Raw genomic sequence first — 19284 nt, forward strand, 5'->3', positions numbered from 1 at the left:
TTTTTTGCGGTTGACAGGGCAGATTATAACCCTGTTCGATTCCACCAGCTCGCGAAATCCTGAGAGCTGTGGAGCCAGGAAACAGATGCTCCACGATTTTCAACCGTAACTTCAAGAAGTACTCCGAACAAGGCCTGAGGTTGCATGCGTGTGTCCCATCGGTTTCTAAGTCTACAATCAACTTCATTTGAAATGTTTTCTCTTGTGTTATTTTGGATAGGAGGGAGTAGTATCTCGTTGTCATCCCGAGAAACTGAACTTTCCCTTTTACTAACCCAGCAGAGGACCAAACCAAACCCTCATTACAAATATTTTTTAGCAACTGGAAGACCGACGGTCGCGCATCCTCAAAGTCTATTGCATTTCTATGTTTTCACAACTCCCACCACGTGAGTGCAAAGATGGTGCGCAGGTCCTTCTTACTCACATTGTTCGATCCACGCTTGTAGAGAGGTCAGTGAGTGGTGAGGATTAGCTTGTACTGATAACCCTGTAAACTACAATGGAGGCATTCTTTGCCGTATCTTCTTTAATATATGATATGCACACTCATGCATATTCGAGAAAAAAGAAACTGAACTTTGTAACTGACTTGTCAACAAATGACAGCTTCTACTACGTACCCACAACGTGTGGTATACCGTCTGCAAACCTGCGGCCGGCGATGCCCGGCCTTAGGGAAGACATTCCATGATTTTTGTTTTCTAAATGGACTTGCATAATTATGATTCTCCCCACATCATTCGCGTCTGTTGAAGGGTCTTTGCTTTGGGCAACAAGCCATGTGGCAGTTCACTACAACGTGGCCCCTTGTGACATACACATTTTATCCACTTTGCAACGATCGGACACACAAATTATTAATGCATCCGACATGCACTTAATTAGTTTAGCTTGGCGAAAATGAATTTCACGGAAAAATAGTCATGGGTCTGTACAAGGCAAAAAAAGGTTTTCATTGGCACTTTGCATTTTGAATTGTAACCGTTTACTGAACATATTGAAGGTTATATAATTTCTGATTATCAAAATTATAGCTTGGTTGCCGCTTTTAAAAATCTTTTTTGCCGACTAACACCGCCGAGCTGGGAATGACAAGATTTTCATTCTCAGTACAAATGTCTGAACTTTTTGATCCTTACCTCTCCGGAATATTCAGCTCTTGGAGGAGCAACCTATCCCTATGAAAACTGATTGTGATGAGATGAGCATATCGTCTAACTACATAGCGGTTTAATAGCTTGATTGTGCTACTCTGACTTCCAATAAACTTAAGCGCAATGATCTTCCTAGGTAAACTCAGTGCAATAATTAATTACTTTTTTAGGGTCAATAATTAATTACTTGCCCCGATGATATCGATGAAATTGGCTCATGATGAAAGCAAAGGCATCTAGTATCATGCTAGCACAAAAAATTGGTTGTCCTAATCAGATGAGCCACATGGGTGGTCCTCCCCATGCATGTAACGTGCCAATCATGTGCCTCCCATAATTTGGTTTTTGTCAGCTATTGATACTATGATCTTGTGCTGAATTTGCCAAGAATTTGTGAATGTGAATTCTGGGGCCGGCAGGTAGTCACCTGGTTATAGTTTGCTGCTTCGATCTCTATGCTATGGTTAGTAGAAAATCTACGCCAACGCCAGCATATACTATGCTCTTACTGTCTCTACTCTGCCTGAACGGATTCTTTTATATATATTGAAAGAGATGAACACATGATTTAAAATTTTAAGAAGCCAAGCAAGAACACACAATATTATGAAAAACGTGTTTGCTATTGAGTAGGAGCCTAATTTTTTCGCCACGTCAATCGAATTTGGAGAGAAGAGGATGCGCGACTCCGAGGTGGAGACGGGGGCGCCGCGGCAAGGCTTCAAACAGAAACGGTGTGGATCAGGGGACGACGCGACAATGACATCCTAGTTGGAGGGGGGTCGAAGGTTTGACGAGTTCCTGTGTTCGGGGAGGTCGCCGGTGATTGGATCGTTTGGGGTTTAGAGGGAGTATGGGCGATTCGCGGGGAAGAAAGACTCTCGGCCGTCAGATCTTGGGTCAAATGGTGTTGGTTGATTTTACTGGATTGAAAAAATCCAAGTGCATGTGCAATCTCCCCCTAAGAAAAAGAAACCAAATAAATAGTGGAGGTAGAGAAGGATTAATTGAGTGACAAATGACGAAATACTACTCCCTCTCATCCAAAAAAAGTGCTGTGGCTTTAGATCAAATTTGAACTAAAGCCATGTCACTTTTTTTCACCAGAGGGAGTAATTTCTTGAGGGGATGAAGACTTTTTCTCTTAATCTAAACTACCCAAAATGAAAAACCTTCACAAAGAATCTCTAAGCTCCGCTAGTGCAAGCCAGAAAAGTAATATTGTGGTAAACAAAATACACCCGCGTACATATAATCTCTTTGATTAATCACTTGTGATGTGCATGAACGTCATGACAAGTCCTAGCGGCGGCCCATAGCAGGTAGCCGGATCCGTTGAATGAACAGTGGTTGCTGTGTACCCCACCACGTTCATGCGCGCGGTTCAGCTCACTCTGCCTGCCGGCTGCCCCCCTTGTGGTTTCAAATCCTCCGGCCCGGCGGTAGCCTCCAAATGCATTCGAAATAAAGCTCGCTCTCGCTCTGATGTGATGCCAATATGGCATTCTTGCAATATCGCCAGACCACAGGGGCAAGCAACACCCACTGTCCTCTATAAATAACGCCGCACCACACGTCCATGTCTCCTCGCCCACTCGCCGTTTGAATACTCTGCTCTCCTCTCCTCCAGCGAAACTCACAGAGCAGAACACATAGACCAGGAGGACATACAGGATGGTTCAACGGTCGGCCGGCCAGGGCGCGCGGCGGGGCCAGGGCCGGCAGCAGCACGACCACCCGACGGCGGCGAGGTCAGGGGGCGGGGGAAGGCGGCATTACCAGCAGGAGCTGCTGCTGGCGCTGCACAGCAACAAGGGCAGGGGCGCGTGCCGGTTCAAGCGCAGCTGCTTCAGCGAGGAGGAGGACGCCGCGTCGTCCGCCATGCTGCTGCTCGCCTGCGTCGTCTGCGCCCCCTCACTTTGATGTTGATTACCATACCCACTGGTGATCTCGATCGTGGAATCGCTAGCTTAAGTAATTGTTTTCTCAATTATCCCTGTGCTACTAGTAATTACTGTGTACTGTGTCCAGATATATAACTGTGAATGTGTAAATCTCCACCCGTTGATCCCCTTCCTCGGTCGCTCAACCAGTAGTGAATTATTGTACTCGTTTGATCACGGAGATTTAACAGAGCAGTTGTTCTCACCGTGTGCTTAACAGCTGGTAAATGTATATGTGTGTTGAGTATGTTGAGTATATGTGTGTTGAACAATGTACCTTGCCCTTTTCTGCAGTCCCTTTTCAATTTTCAGGTTCAGGACTATGTAATTCATGCTGTCTATGAGTTGAATGAAATAGTGGCGCTTGATGGCGCCTTCCTTGTGTTCAAAAAAAAGCTGGTAAGTAATGGAGGATTTGGGGCTGAGCACCTTATTCGTTTCTTGCATAAAAGACCCTATGCACAAAAAAGATTAAAGAAATACCCTAGGCGTATACAACTAGTACCAAATCTAACCTGTGGCAGTAAGCCAACCAGAATTTTTGTCCAAAAGAACCATCTGCCGAGTCGAATTGACGAAAAAGACCATCTCTAAAAATAATTGACAGAAAGGACCAGCTGTGCTGTGGCGGCAGGCGCGCCAGCCGACACGTGGCCCCTGCCGCCACGGGCGGAGGCGGCCGGACCTGCCGCCATGACAGCAGGCGGCAACGCTGGAATTACCAGCTACCAGGTGAGGCCAGCTGCTGCAACGGAGTTTGGATGGGCCGGTGGGCCCTGCCGCCACACCCTGCGGCGGCATGTCTCAAGCAGCAGCAACTCGTCTCTCCCGTTCTGCTTTGTGTTCTTCCAGTGTTGTTAGCAAGTGTGAAATAGGCATGTTTGACTGAGATTTGAATCAATTTAAAGGCGGATTTTGAAGATATTGCAGTTGAAGAAAAGATAGATCAAGATAAGATGTATCCGTTTTTGTATCTTTTGCTCACATCCATGGTGGTTTTGCACTGTATGATTAGTCTCTAACTTTGTATCCGCTGTTGTATTTGGCATTTGATAATAACTTTGGGAGTGGTTTGGAGCATTTAGAAAGTACAAAACGACCGTGCATGTAAGCAAAAAACATAAAAATGGATAGATCTTAACTTGATCTATCTTTTCTTCAACTGCAACATCTTTAAAATCGGCCTTCAAATTGTTTTAAATCTCAGTCAAATGTGCCTATTTTCACACCTGCTAACATCTAGTAGAACAGAGAGCAAGCAATGCTGCTGCTGGAGACGTGCCGCCACACAGGGCCTACCAGCCCATCCAAATTCCGTCGCAGCAGCTGGCCTCGCCTGGTATTTGGTAATTCGAGCGCTGCCACCTGCTGTCATGGCGGCAGGCCGCCACGCCCCAGCTGGTCTCTTTTGTCAATTCTTTTCAAAGATGGTCTTTTTCGTCAATTCAACTCAGCAGGTGGTCCTTTTGAACAAAAAATCAGCCAACCAAGCGACATGCCGCCACACCCACACCACATGGCGGTTGGCAATGATCCAACGATTTTCACAAGGCGCAACACAATGGATGGCCGAGCACATTGCATGCGCCATCCTCCGGTGGGGAATGCATCGGGTGCTCCCACCTTTGGAGTACTTCCGGTGCTCCACACATTTTAAAATATTCATAAAATTATGAAATAAATCTAGCATATTCATAAAACATCAATGCATGTTGTCACAAAATTTGAAACATTGCTCGAGATACAATAATGACAAAATTGACGTCAATGTGATAATGAGTCAAATCTAAAGCCAATTTATGTTATGTACTTGCTACTTTAGTGATATAAACGCTCTTATATTTCTTTACGGAGGGAGTACCATTTACTATCGAATTTATCATTTATGTTTCTTGAGCTATGTTTCGCATTTTGATTTCAAACTTTATGACAACATACATTGATGTTGTGTGAATATGCTATTTTTTCAGATTTTTTTAATGCAAACTATGCAATAATTTATTTGTGTCATCCAAGACAAAAAATACTTCACAAACTTTTGTGCCATGTGTAATTGCAGGTGTATGAGACATTTGTACCATCCACATATGAAGATAAGGGAGAAAGAGATGTTTACTTGCTGTTCAAAAAGTTCTCTCACATCACTTTTGGCCCAAGAGAAGATAGAGTCCAAGTCTCTCACGTTCTGGACTCAGGTTCGGACTGCACAGACATACCTGACTCAAAACGTCAATAACTTTTTCATCCGGACTCCAAATTGGGTGATTCTTTTTTTGTTAGAAAATAGATTTTGTGCACTTTCCAACCTAATTGGATTCACCTTCAAATTCATCCGGAGCGTTGAGTTATGGATGAAACAATCTGATGCTGCAGCTGAATCCGAGTCAAACTACAAGTCCAAAGGTGTTACGTCACCTCCACTTGGGGCCATTGGCCTTGTACGACCTAGGGTTAGTTTTAGGCTGCCTTGGGACGTCCTCCCACCTCCTTGGCCTCCACCCCTTGCTCCTATATAAGTAGATCCATCTAGTAGCTTTTCCCTTGAGTTTTGTTTAGATTTAAAGTTTGCCATAGCTGCAACTTCGCGTACTTCGTTTGTGTTCAATGACCAGACAAAGGCGTCACAGAACCCCATCTTGATCAATAAAGCTTTCATCTTATATTCGTAATATCCAAATTGCAATCTCGGTTTCTTGCTTGTTCTTCGTTTGCTCGCAGGAAATAGACCCTCGTGGTCAGGTTGATCGTGCTCCGGCGTGGTCAATAACCTCTCGAAGTTGGTTTAGCGATTGCTAAGGCGCGACGTCATCGCACGTTCTAGTCGGATCGTCAAAGTCGACTTCCACCAAAGCGATATCCATCATCTCATTGAAAGACGGGACACCTTTGCCTCTATCAAGTGGTATCAGTTTTCAAGTTGCTCGGTGAGAATTTCTAGTTATCCCTAGATTAGATTTATTTTCTTACCTATTGTCCAAGAAAAAGCCACAAAAAAGATAGATCTATTCATCCCTTGTCCAAGCCAGTCTGAGCCTTTGCAATTTTCTTTTCATTGTATGCATTATTGAATTATCGGTTGCATCGTCGTGTCGAGTTGCTGGTCTTAGTGTCTAGTTCGTTTAGAGTTTCAAGTTCTGTTCACATTAGTCACGCCGCCGCTGCATAGTTATCCCTTCCGCTGTCCACCATCCATCCATCAATTTCCACCACGTCCTACCCACCGTTCATGGTCATAATCATAGTTGAGGTCATTCACATCTTCGCTTGATCTAATCTGCATCTTATCTAGTTTGTCTTGGAAAGAGGGAGAAAAAAAGATAGAGAAAAAAAAGAGAGAAAAAAGGAAAGAAAAAAAGAGAAAGAAAAAGAAAAAAAATTGTGAGGAAAAAAAAGAGAAAAAAAAGAAAATTCGGATCTATCTATTCTCAATCTCGTAGTTGAATTCGAATTGGAATCTGTTTTGTGCACTGTTCAGTAAAACAGGCATAACTTTCTCATACGAAGTTCGTTTTGGCTCCGTGAGTACTCATATGAAAGCTAGCGACGAGCCGCATCTAAATAGTTGCAGAAGCTAGTTCCATATTTGACACCTCAAAATAGGCTATTAAATAGGTCTTTTTACCCTCCGAAGTTCGCGAACACAGCTTATTTCAGTTTTTCAAGCCAGTTTTAGAATTTTTTGATTCCTCATATCAACTCGGAATTGAGTGATTCTTTTTGCATTGGAAAGCTTGAGTTAGTAGCATTCTTTGAAAAATTTATCAGAAAATTGGCTCAAACTTTTCAAGAGGAAAGTTGGAGAGAGAGTTGTTGCATATCCTGCTTGGCAGTTGTTTTTCATCATTATCTTTACTGCCGTTGTGATCTTCAATTATATCTTGCTGTCCAGAGCTATTTAGTACCCTTCATTGATGCTAGTTGTGCTAAGCCGTGACCTCATTAGTGTTCTAGGCTCGCGTCTCTAGTCCGGTCTAGCCTAGGACCAACACAGTACCGTCGTTGAGCGTTTATTCAACATTGCATCTTTGAATTGATTATTGCTAATATTTTGCTACCATATATAGCCAACCCAGCTCCAGATATTTCTACACCGTGTATACATACGTTCTCCTGGCAATCGCTTTACACAATCTTCAGAGTTACTTGACACTGCTGGTTGCTTGTCACCACCTGCCGCATGATAAGAACTTGTAAGATATTGATATTTGCTTTACTGTGAGCACTTTACAACCACATCCTAGTAGTTCATAGGAACATTATTCTCGAATTTTGTTTCTTGTTTCTACTAATCATGATAGGTTCCGGAGATAGAAGTTCTTGGACGACGGACACATCTTCACCATCACGAGAGTTGGGACAACACACACAAGCATATGGTCAGATTATGTCTTTACCATCATTTGAGGGTAGATTTAATCCTGCTATTTATCTATCTTGGAAGCTTGAATTAGAAGAAGTTCTTAGTCACCATGATTTTTCTGAACTTGAGAGAGTATGAGCTACCACTAGAGCATTTACTGGTTTTGCTTCTGTTTGGTGGAGTGTACATTGTAAGAAATTGATAACCAACCCACAACTTGGAAAGTTTTGAAAGTTGTAATGAGACAACATTTTTTCCTCCTTACTATCATCGTGAATTGCTTCGCAAATTGGAACAATTAAAACAAGGCAGTAACACTATTCATGCTTACTACGAAGAGTTCAAATCTTATATGCATCATTGTGACATAGAAGAATCTGAGAATGATACAATGAATAGATGTTTTGGTGGTTTGAACCATGATATCCGTGCAAGATTTCACTATATTCCTCGTTGCATTACTGGTATGTATGTTCGCGCTTGTACCTTTGAGAGACAGATACAAGAGGATGCATTGGGTGACTACAACAACTACTATTCCAGTTCATGCTCACCACCTCCGGTTGGTTCCCCCACCGTTGCACCTACTAGAGCAGCCCCACCTCGGATTGTGAGCACGACATCATCTCAAGTGTATGGTGCATTGTCAACGTCCGTACCTACATCAGCTACGTCTTTGCGACAAGGTAACAGTAAAGGTATTGATGATATAACTTCACATGGGAATGATGCATCCCTAGTTAACTTGAATGCATCATGTGTTGAATTACCTGGTGATTTGAGCACATAACCTATTTTAGAGAATCTTGATTGAAAGCTCGAGGATATCGCCTAGAGGGGGGGGGGTGAATAGGCGTTTTAAAATAATTACGGTTTAGGCTTGAACAAATGCGGAATAAACCTAACGGTTAATTTTTCAAGCACAAAACCTACAACAACTAGGCTCACCTATGTGCACCAACAACTTATGCTAAACAAGATAAGCAACTATGTGATAGCAAGATATATGACAAGAACAATATGGCTATCACAAAGTAAAGTGCATAAGTAAAGGGGCTCGGGTAAGAGATAACTGAGGCACGCGGAGACGATGATGTATCCCGAAGTTCACACCCTTGCGGATGCTAATCTCCGTTTGGAGCGGTGTGGAGGCACAATGCTCCCCAAGAAGCCACTAGGGCCACCGTAATCTCCTCACGCCCTCGCACAATGCAAGATGCCGTGATTCCACTAAGGGACCCTTGAGGGCGGTCACCGAACCCGTACAAATGGCGACCCTTGGGGGCAGTCACCGAACCCGTACACTTTGGCAACCCTTGGGGGCGGTCACCGGTACCCGTCAAAATGCTCGGGGCGATCTCCACAACCTAATTGGAGACCCCGACGCTTGCCCAGAGCTTTACACCACAATGATTGAACTCCGAACACTACCAACCGACTAGGGCGCCCAAGCACCCAAGATGAACAAGCTCAAGGGCACCAATCACCCAAGAGTAATAAGCTTCTCAACTTGTAACTTCCACGTATCACGTGGAGAACTCAAACCGATGCACCAAATGCAATGGCAAGGGCACACAGAGTGCCCAAGTCCTTCTCTCCCAAATCCCACCAAAGCAACTAATGCTAGGGAGGAAAATGAGAGGAAGACCGAAAGAAGTGTTGGAAATATGCCCTAGAGGCAATAATAAAAGTATTATTATATTTCATTGTTCATGATAATTGTCTTTTATTCATGCTATAACTGTATTATCCGGAAATCGTGATACACATGTGAATAAATAGACCACAATATGTCCCTAGTGAGCCTCTAGTTGACTAGCTCGTTGATCAACAGATAGTCATGGTTTCCTGGCTATGGACATTGGATGTCGTTGATAACGGGATCACATCATTAGGAGAATGATGTGATGGACAAGACCCAATCCTAAGCATAGCACAAGATCGTGTAGTTCGTTTGCTAGAGCTTCTCCAATGTCAAGTATCTCTTCCTTAGACCATGAGATCGTGTAACTCCAGGATACTGTAGGAGTGCTTTGGGTGTATCAAACGTCACAATGTAACTGGGTGACTATAAAGGTGCACTACAGGTATCTCCGAAAGTGTCTGTTGGGTTGACACGGATCGAGACTGGGATTTGTCACTCCGTAGGACGGAGAGGTATCTCTGGGCCCACTCAGTAATGCATCATCATATTGAGCTCAAAGTGACTAAGCGGTTGGTCACGGGATCATGCATTACGGTACGAGTAAAGTGACTTGCCGGTAACGAGACTGAACATGGTATTGGGATACCGACGATCGAGTCTCGGGCAAGTAACGTACCGATTGACAAAGGGAATTGTATACGGGGTTTGATCAAATCCTCGACATCGTGGTTCATCCGATGAAATAATCGAGGAGCATATGGGAGCCAACATGGGTATCCAGATCCCGCTGTTGGTTATTGCCCAAGAGTCGTCTCGGTCATGTCTACGTGTCTCCCGAACCCGTAAGGTCTACACACTTAAGGTTCGGTGACGCTAGGGTTGTATGAATATGAGTATGCAGCATACCGAATGTTGTTCGGAGTCCCGGATGAGATCCCGGACGTCACGAGGAGTTTCGGAATGGTCCGGAGGTAAATAATTATATATAGGAAGTGGTATTTCAGCCATCGGGAAAGTTTCGGGGTCACCCGGTAATGTACCGGGACCACCGGAAGGGTCCTGGGGGTCCACCGGGTGGGGCCACCCATCCCGGAGGGCCCCATGGGCTGAAGTGGGAGGGGAGCCAGCCCATAGTGGGCTGGTGCGCCCCCCTAGGCCCACCCCTTACGCCTAGGGTTGAAACCCTAGGGTGGGGGGGGGGGGCGCACCACATGCCTTGGGGGGCACTCCACCCCCTGGCCGCCGCCCCCTTGGGAGATTGAATCTCCCAGGGCCGGCGCCCCCCTGGGGGCCTATATAAAGGAGGGCAGGGTGGAGGGCAGCCACACCCTGTGCATTGGCGCCTCCCTCCCCCTGCTACACCTCGTCCTCCTCCCGCAGCAGCTTGGCAAAGCCCTGCCGGAGTTCTGCTGCATCCACCACCACGTCGTCGTGCTGCTGGATCATCATCAACCTCTCCTTCCCCCTTGCTGGATCAAGAAGGAGGAGACGTCTCCCGTCCCGTACGTGTGTTGAACGCGGAGGTGCTGTCCGTTCAGCACTTGGTCATCGGTGATCTAAATCACGGCGAGTACGACTCCATCATCACCATCCCCTTGAACGCTTCCGCATCCGATCTACAAGTGGTATGTAGATGCAAACTCACTCCCTTGACTCGTTGCTTAGATGAACTCATAGATGGATCTTGGTGAAACCGTAGGAAATTTTTTAATTTTCTGCAACGTTCCCCAACAGTGGCATCATGAGCTAGGTCTATGCGTAGTTCTCTATTGCACGAGTAGAACACAATTTTGTTGTGGGCGTGGATCTTGTCAACTTGCTTGCCACTACTAGTCTTTTCTTGCTTCAGCGGTATTGTGGGATGAAGCGGCCCGGACCAACCTTACACGTACGCTTACGTGAGACCGGTTCCACCGACAGACATGCACTAGTTGCATAAGGTGGCTGGCGGGTGTCTGTCTCTCCCACTTTAGTTGGAGCGGATTCGATGAAAAGGGTCCTTATGAAGGGTAAATAGAAGTTGGCAAAATCACGTTGTGGTTATTCGTAGGTAAGAAAACGTTCTTGCTAGAACCAAATTGCAGACACGTAAAAGATGCAACAACAATTAGAGGACGTCTAACTTGTTTTTGCAGCAATTGTCATGTGATGTGATATGGCCAGAAGTTGTGATGAATGATGGATGATATATTGTGATGTATGAGATCATGTTCTTGTAATAGGATTCACGACTTGCATGTCGATGAGTATGACAACCGGCAGGAGCCATAGGAGTTGTCTTTATTTTTGTATGACCTGCGTGTCATTGAAGAACGCCATGTAAATTACTTTACTTTATTGCTAAATGCGTTAGCCATAGAAGTAGAAGTAGTCGTTGGCGTGACAACTTCATGAAGACACGATGATGGAGATCATGATGAGGGAGATCATGGTGTCATGCCGGTGACAAGATGATCATGGAGCCCCGAAGATGGAGATCAATGGAGCTATATGATATTGGCCATATCATGTCACTACTATATAATTGCATGTGATGTTTATTATGTTTATGCATCTTGTTTACTTAGAACGACGGTAGTAAATAAGATGATCCCTTACAACAATTTCAAGAAGTGTTCTCCCCTAACTGTGCACCGTTGCTACAGTTCATCGTTTCGAAGCACCACGTGATGATCGGGTGTGATAGATCCTTACGTTCACATACAACGGGTGTAAGACAGTTTTACACATGCAAAACACTTAGGGTTAACTTGACGAGCCTAGCATGTACAGACATGGCCTCGGAACACGGAGACCAAAAGGTCGAACACGAGTCGTATGGAAGATACGATCAACATGAAGATGTTCACCGACGATGACTAGTCCGTCTCACGTGATGATCGGACACAGCCTAGTCGACTCGAATCGTGTAACACTTAGATGACTAGAGGGATGTCAAATCTAAGTGGGAGTTCATTGAATAATTTGATTAGATGAACTTAATTATCATGAACTTAGTCTAAAACCTTTGCAAATATGTCTTGTAGATCAAATGTCCAACGCTCATGTCAACATGAACTTCAACGCATTCCTAGAGAAAACCAAGCTGAAAGATGATGGCAGCAACTATACGGACTGGGTCGGAACCTGAGGATCATCCTCATATCTGCCAGGAAACAATATGTCCTAGAAGGACCTCTAGGTGATGCTCCCGTCCCAGAGAACCAAGACATTATGAACGCTTGGCAGTCTCATGCTGATGATTACTCCCTCGTTCAGTGCGGCATGCTTTACAGCTTAGAACCGGGGCTCCAAAAGCATTTTGAGCATCACGGAGCATATGAGATGTTCGAAGAGCTGAAACTTGTTTTCCAAGCTCATTCCCGGGTCGAGAGATATGATGTCTCCGACAAGTTCTATAGTTGTAAGATGGAGGAAAACAGTTCTGTCAGTGAGCACATACTCAAGATGTCTGGGTTGCACAACCGCCTGACTCAGCTGAACATTAACCTCCCTGATGAGGCAGTCATTGACAGAATCCTTCAGTTGCTCCCACCAAGCTACAAGAGCTTTGTGATGAACTACAATATGCAGGGGATGGTGAAGACCATTCCTGAAGTATTTTCAATGCTGAAGTCAGCAGAGGCTGAAATCAAGAAAGAACATCAAGTGTTGATGGTCAATAAGACCACTAAGTTCAAGAAGGGCAAGGGCAAGAAGAACTTCAAGAAGGACGGCAAGGATGTTGCCGCGCCCGGTAAGCTAGTTACCGGGAAGAAGTCAAAGAATGGACCCAAGCCTGAGACTGAGTGCTTTTATTGCAAGGGGAAGGGTCACTAGAAGCGGAACTGCGCCAAATACTTAGCGGATAAGAAGGCCGGCAACACCAAAGGTATATTTGATATACATGTAATTGATGTGTACCTTACCAGTACTCGTAGTAACTCCTGGGTATTTGATACCGGTGCCGTTGCTCATATTTGTAACTCACAACAGGAGCTGCGGAATAAACGGAGACTGGCGAAGGACGAGGTGACGATGCGCGTCGGGAATGGTTCCAGGGTCGATGTGATCGCCGTCGGCACGCTACCTCTACATTTACCTACGGGATTAGTTATAAACCTTAATAATTGTTATTTGGTGCCAAGTTTGAGCATGAACATTGTATCTGGATCTCGTTTGATACGAGATGGCTACTCATTTAAATCCGAGAATAATGGTTGTTCTATTTATATGAGAGACATGTTTTATGGTCATGCCCCTATGGTCAATGGTTTATTCTTAATGAATCTCGAGCGTAGTATTACACATATTCATAGTGTGAATGCCAAAAGATGTAAAGTTGATAACGATAGTCCCACATACTTGTGGCACTGCCGCCTTGTTCACATTGGTGTCAAGCGCATGAAGAAGCTCCATGATGATGGACTTTTAGAGTCTCTCGATTATGAATCATTTGACACATGCGAACCATGCCTCATGGGCAAAATGACCAAGACTCCATTCTCCGGAACAATGGAGCGAGCAATCAACTTGTTGGAAATCATACATACCGATGTGTGCGGTCCAATGAGCGTTGAGGCTCGCGGAGGATATCGTTATGTTCTCACTCTCACTGATGACTTGAGTAGATATGGGCATGTCTACTTAATGAAACACAAGTCTGAGACCTTTGAAAAGTTCAAGGAATTTCAGAATGAGGTAGAGAATCAACGTGACCGAAAGATAAAGTTCCTACGATCAGATCGTGGAGGAGAATATTTAAGTCACGAATTTGGTACACACTTAAGGAAATGTGGAATCGTTTCACAACTCACGCCGCCTGGAACACCTCAGCGTAACAGTGTGTCCGAACGTCGTAATCGCACCCTATTGGATATGGTGCGGTCTATGATGTCTCTTACCGATTTACCGCTATCTTTTTGGGGATACGCTCTAGAGACAGCTACATTCACTTTAAATAGGGCACCGTCTAAATCCGTTGAGACGACACCGTATGAATTATGGTTTGGGAAGAAACCTAAGCTGTCGTTTCTAAAAGTTTGGGGATGCGATGCTTATGTCAAGAAACTTCAACCTGAAAAGCTCAAACCCAAGTTGGAAAAATGCGTCTTCATAGGATACACTAAGGAAACCATTGGGTATACCTTCTACTTAAGATCCGAGGGCAAGATCTTTGTTTCCAAGAACGGATGCTTTCTGGAAAAAGAGTTTCTCTCAAAAGAAGTAAGTGGGAGGAAAGTAGAACTCGATGAAGTACTACCTCTCGAACGGGAAAGTAGTGCAGCTCAGGAAAATGTTCCTGTGATGCCTACACCAACTGAAGAGGAAAATAATGATGATGATCAAGGTACTTCGGATCAAGCTGCTACTGAACTTCGTAGAACCACAAGGACATGTTCCGCACCAGAGTGGTATGGCAACCCTGTCCTGGAAATCATGTTGTTAGACAACGGTGAACCTTCGAACTATGAAGAAGCGATGGCGGGCCCAGATTCCAACAAATGGCTTGAAGCCATGAAATCTGAGATAGAATCCATGTATGAAAACAAAGTATGGACTTTGACAGACTTGCCCGATGATCGACGAGCGATAGAAAACAAATGGATCTTTAAGAAGAAGACAGACGCGGATGGAAATGTTACCATCTATAAAGCTCGACTTGTCGCTAAGGGTTATCAACAAGTTCAAGGGATTGACTACGACGAGACATTCTCTCCCATAGCGAAGCTGAAGTCCGTCCAAATCATGTTAGCAATTGCCGCATACTATGATTATGAGATATGGCAGATGGACGTCAAAACGGCATTCCTTAATGGACATCTTAAGGAAGAGCTGTATATGATGCAGCCGGAAGGTTTTGTCGATCCTAAGAACACTAACAAAGTATGTAAGCTCCAGCGATCCATTTATGGGCTGGTGCAAGCATCTCGGAGTTGGAACATTCTCTTTGATGAGATGATCAAAGCATTTGGGTTTATGCAGACTTATGGAGAAGCCTGCGTTTACAAGAAAGTGAGTGGGAGCTCTGTATCATTTCTCATATTATATGTAGATGACATACTCCTGATGGGAAATGATATAGAACTTCTGGACAACATTAAGGCCTACTTGAATAAGTGTTTTTCAATGAAGGACCTTGGAGAAGCTGCTTATATATTAGGCATCAAGATCTATAGAGATAGATCGAGACGCCTCATAGGTCTTTCACAAAGCACATACCTTGATAATATTTTGAAGAAGTTCAAAATGGATCAGTCCAAGAAGGGGTTCTTGCCTATGTTGCAAGGTGTGAGATTGAGCTCGGCTCAGTCCCCAACCACGGCAAAAGATAAAGAAGAGATGAGTGTCATCCCCTATGCTTCAGCCATAGGATCTATAATGTATGCCATGCTGTGTACCAGACCTGATGTAAACCTTGCCGTAAGTTTGGTAGCAAGGTACCAAAGTAATCCCGGCAAGGAACACTAGACAGCGGTCAAGAATATCCTGAAGTACCTGAAAAGGACAAAGGACATGTTTCTCGTTTATGGAGGTGACGAAGAGCTCGTCGTAAAGGGTTACGTCGATGCTAGCTTCGACACAGATCTGGATGACTCTAAGTCACAAACCGGATACGTGTATATGTTGAATGGTGGAGTAGTGAGCTGGTGTAGCTGCAAGCAGAGCGTCGTGGCGGGATCTACATGTGAAGCGGAATACATGGCAGCCTCGGAGGCAGCGCATGAAGCAATTTGGGTGAAGGAGTTCATCACCGACCTAGGAGTCATACCCAATGCGTCGGGGCCGATCAAACTCTTCTGTGACAACACTGGAGCTATTGCCCTTGCCAAGGAGCCCAGGTTTCACAAGAAGACCAGACACATCAAGCGTCGTTTCAACTCCACCCGTGAAAATGTTCAAGATGGAGACATAGATATTTGCAAAGTACATACGGATCTGAATGTCACAGATCCGTTGACTAAACCTCTCTCGCGAGCAAAACATGATCAACACCAGAACTCTATGGGTGTTCGATTCATCACAATGTAACTAGATTAGTGACTCTAGTGCAAGTGGGAGACTGTTGGAAATATGCCCTAGAGGCAATAATAAAAGTATTATTATATTTCATTGTTCATGATAATTGTCTTTTATTCATGCTATAACTGTATTATCCGGAAATCGTAATACACGTGTGAATAAATAGACCATAATATGTCCCTAGTGAGCCTCTAGTTGACTAGCTCGTTGATCAACAGATAGTCATGGTTTCCTGGCTATGGACATTGGATGTCGTTGATAACAGGATCACATCATTAGAGAATGATGTGATGGACAAGACCCAATCCTAAGCATAGCACAAGATCGTGTAGTTCGTTTGCTAGAGCTTTTCCAATGTCAAGTATCTCTTCCTTAGACCCTGAGATCGTGTAACTCCCGGATACCGTAGGAGTGCTTTGGGTGTATCAAACGTCACAACGTAACTGGGTGACTATAAAGGTGCACTACAGGTATCTCTGAAAGTGTCTGTTGGGTTGACACGAATCGAGACTTGGATTTGTCACTCCGTATGACGGAGAGGTATCTCTGGGCCCACTCGGTAATGCATCATCATATTGAGCACAAAGTGACCAAGTGGTTGGTCACGGGATCATGCATTACGGTACGAGTAAAGTGACTTGCCGGTAACGAGACTGAACAAGGTATTGGGATACCGACGATCGAGTCTCGGGCAAGTAACGTACCGATTGACAAAGGGAATTGTATACGGGGTTTGATCGAATCCTCGACATCGTGGTTCATCCGATGAAATCATCGAGGAGCATGTGGGAGCCAACATGGGTATCCAGATCCCGCTGTTGGTTATTGCCCGAGAGTCGTCTCAGTCATGTCTACGTGTCTCCCGAACCCGTAGGGTCTACACACTTAAGGTTCGGTGACGCTAGGGTTGTATGAATATGAGTATGCAGCATAACGAATGTTGTTCGGAGTCCCGGATGAGATCCTGGACGTCACGAGGAGTTTCGGAATGGTCCGGAGGTAAAGAATTATATATAGGAAGTGGTATTTCGGCCATCAGGAAAGTTTCGGGGTCACCCGGTAATGTACCGGGACCACCGGAAGGGTCCTGGGGGTCCACCGGGTGGGGCCACCCATCCCGGAGGGCCCCATGGGCTGAAGTGGGAGGGGAGCCAGCCCATAGTGGGCTGGTGCGCCCCCTAGGCCCACCCCCTGCGCCTAGGGTTGAAACCCTAGGGTGGGGGGGGGGGGCGCACCACATGCCTTGGGGGCACTCCACCCCCCTGGCCGCCGCCCCCTTGGGAGATTGAATCTCCCAGGGCCGGCGTCCCCCCTGGGGGCCTATATAAAGGAGGGCAGGGGGGAGGGCAGCCGTACCCTGTGCATTGGCGCCTCCCTCCCCCCGCTACACCTCGTCCTCCTCCCGCAACAGCTTAGCGAAGCCCTGCCGGAGTTCTGCTGCATCCACCACCACGCCGTCGTGCTGCTGGATCATCATCAACCTCTCCTTCCCCCTTGCTGGATCAAGAAGGAGGAGACGTCTCCCGTCCCGTACGTGTGTTGAACGCGGAGGTGCTATCCGTTCAGCACTTGGTCATCGGTGATCTGAGTCACAGCGAGTACGACTCCATCATCACCATCCCCTTGAACGCTTCCGCATCCGATCTACAAGTGGTATGTAGATGCAAACTCACTCCCTTGACTCGTTGCTTAGATGAACTCATAGATGGATCTTGGTGAAACCGTAGGAAAAATTTTAATTTTCTGCAATGTTCCCCAACAAGAAGAACACGAAGAACTCCAAGATCTAGATCCAAGGGGTTCCCCTCACTTAGAGGAGAAAGTGATTGGTGGAAACGTGGATCTAGATCTCCTCTCTCTTTTCCCTCAAAAACTAGCAAGAATCCATGAAGGGATTGAGAGTTAGCAAGCTCGGAGAAGGTCAACAATGGGGGAAGAACACGAGCTCAAAGGATAAGGTTCATTGGAGAAGAAGACACCTTTATATAGTGGGGGAACCAATCCAACCGTTACCCCACTGAACATCCCCGCACAGAGCGGTACTACCGCTTGGGCAGGGCGGTACTACCGCTGAGAGCGGTACTACCGCTCCCACCCAGCGGTACTACCGCGTTGACGAGGAAGACAGGGTCCTGGCCCCAGAGCGGTACTACCGCGGGAGAAAGAGCGGTACTACCGCTTGGAGCGGTACTACCGCCACTACTACCGCTCCTAGTACCACAAAACCCGACACGAAAAACATCGTTCTCGAATCGAGGCGGTAGTAGCCCGGAACCACTGCGGTACTATGGCTGAAGCCCACAAGCGGTACTACCGCTCTTGGAGCGGTACTACCGCTGAGAGCGGTACTACCTCTTCGTGGAGCGGTACTACCGCTTGAGAGCTTCGGTGGTACTACCGCTGAGGACCGCGGTACTACCGCTGGCGCCACCCTTATGCCACTACCATGAAAACAAAGTACTCTCCAAGGAAAACCAGAACTGCCATAACTTCTTCAAATGAGCTCCGAATTGAGCAAACTCAAGCTTGTTGGTTATAGTAAGAAGAGGCAGGGGAGGTATGCTTAGCAAACAAAGGAGTGAAACCTCCAACAGAGAAGAACCGGCATACCCTCCAACATCGAAAACATCATAGAAGAAGCATGTGAACTCCGTTTTCGACGAACTCGAGCTTGTCATAAAAATGACCATAAGCTCCAAAACTCACAAGGAGAAGAACCAAACAAGAACTAATAAAGATGATGCAAGGATGCAATGTTTTGAGCTCTCTACGAATGATACGATCAAGCAACTCATCGAGAGCCCCCCTTGATAGTACGGCAATCGATCCTATAACCCGGTCTCCCACAACTACCATGAGACCGGTAAAATAGAAAACCTATCAAGGGCAAACCTTTGCCTTGCACATGGTCCACTTGAGATAGATGATGACGATCTTGACTCCCTCAAGTTGGACCACCTTTTTGATTGCGTTGGCTCAATGAAGACTAGTTGATTGCTCCCCCATACTCCACTATGGGCGAGCCTCTCTTCCGCACATCTTCACAAGTCCATTGTCACCACAATGGACGACAAGCTTCAAGCATTTGATCTCTTCGAGATGCTTCACTTGAACTTGCACACCACAACCTAACCCCACAAAGAACTCTCACGAAGATCATGGGTTAGTACACAAAGC

The 19284-nt window shown here is 45.6% G+C and overlaps 1 protein-coding gene across 1 annotated transcript; it reads left to right on the plus strand.

Moving 5' to 3' along the window:
- The first annotated feature begins 2729 nt into the window (after window positions 1–2729).
- On the plus strand, window positions 2730–3319 carry LOC119305196. Its single transcript, XM_037581783.1, has one exon. The coding sequence runs from the start codon at window positions 2832–2834 to the stop codon at window positions 3078–3080; it is 249 nt and encodes an 82-aa protein (XP_037437680.1). The 5' UTR covers window positions 2730–2831; the 3' UTR covers window positions 3081–3319.
- The last annotated feature ends 15965 nt before the right edge of the window (window positions 3320–19284 follow it).

Source organism: Triticum dicoccoides, chromosome 5B (assembly GCF_002162155.2).
Source record: "Triticum dicoccoides isolate Atlit2015 ecotype Zavitan chromosome 5B, WEW_v2.0, whole genome shotgun sequence".
Classification (NCBI taxonomy): Eukaryota; Viridiplantae; Streptophyta; class Magnoliopsida; order Poales; family Poaceae; genus Triticum; species Triticum dicoccoides.

Bases quoted from the DNA above. Each gene is read 5' to 3' on its own strand.
- LOC119305196 (XM_037581783.1), top strand. From the start codon at position 2,832: ATGGTTCAACGGTCGGCCGGCCAGGGCGCGCGGCGGGGCCAGGGCCGG.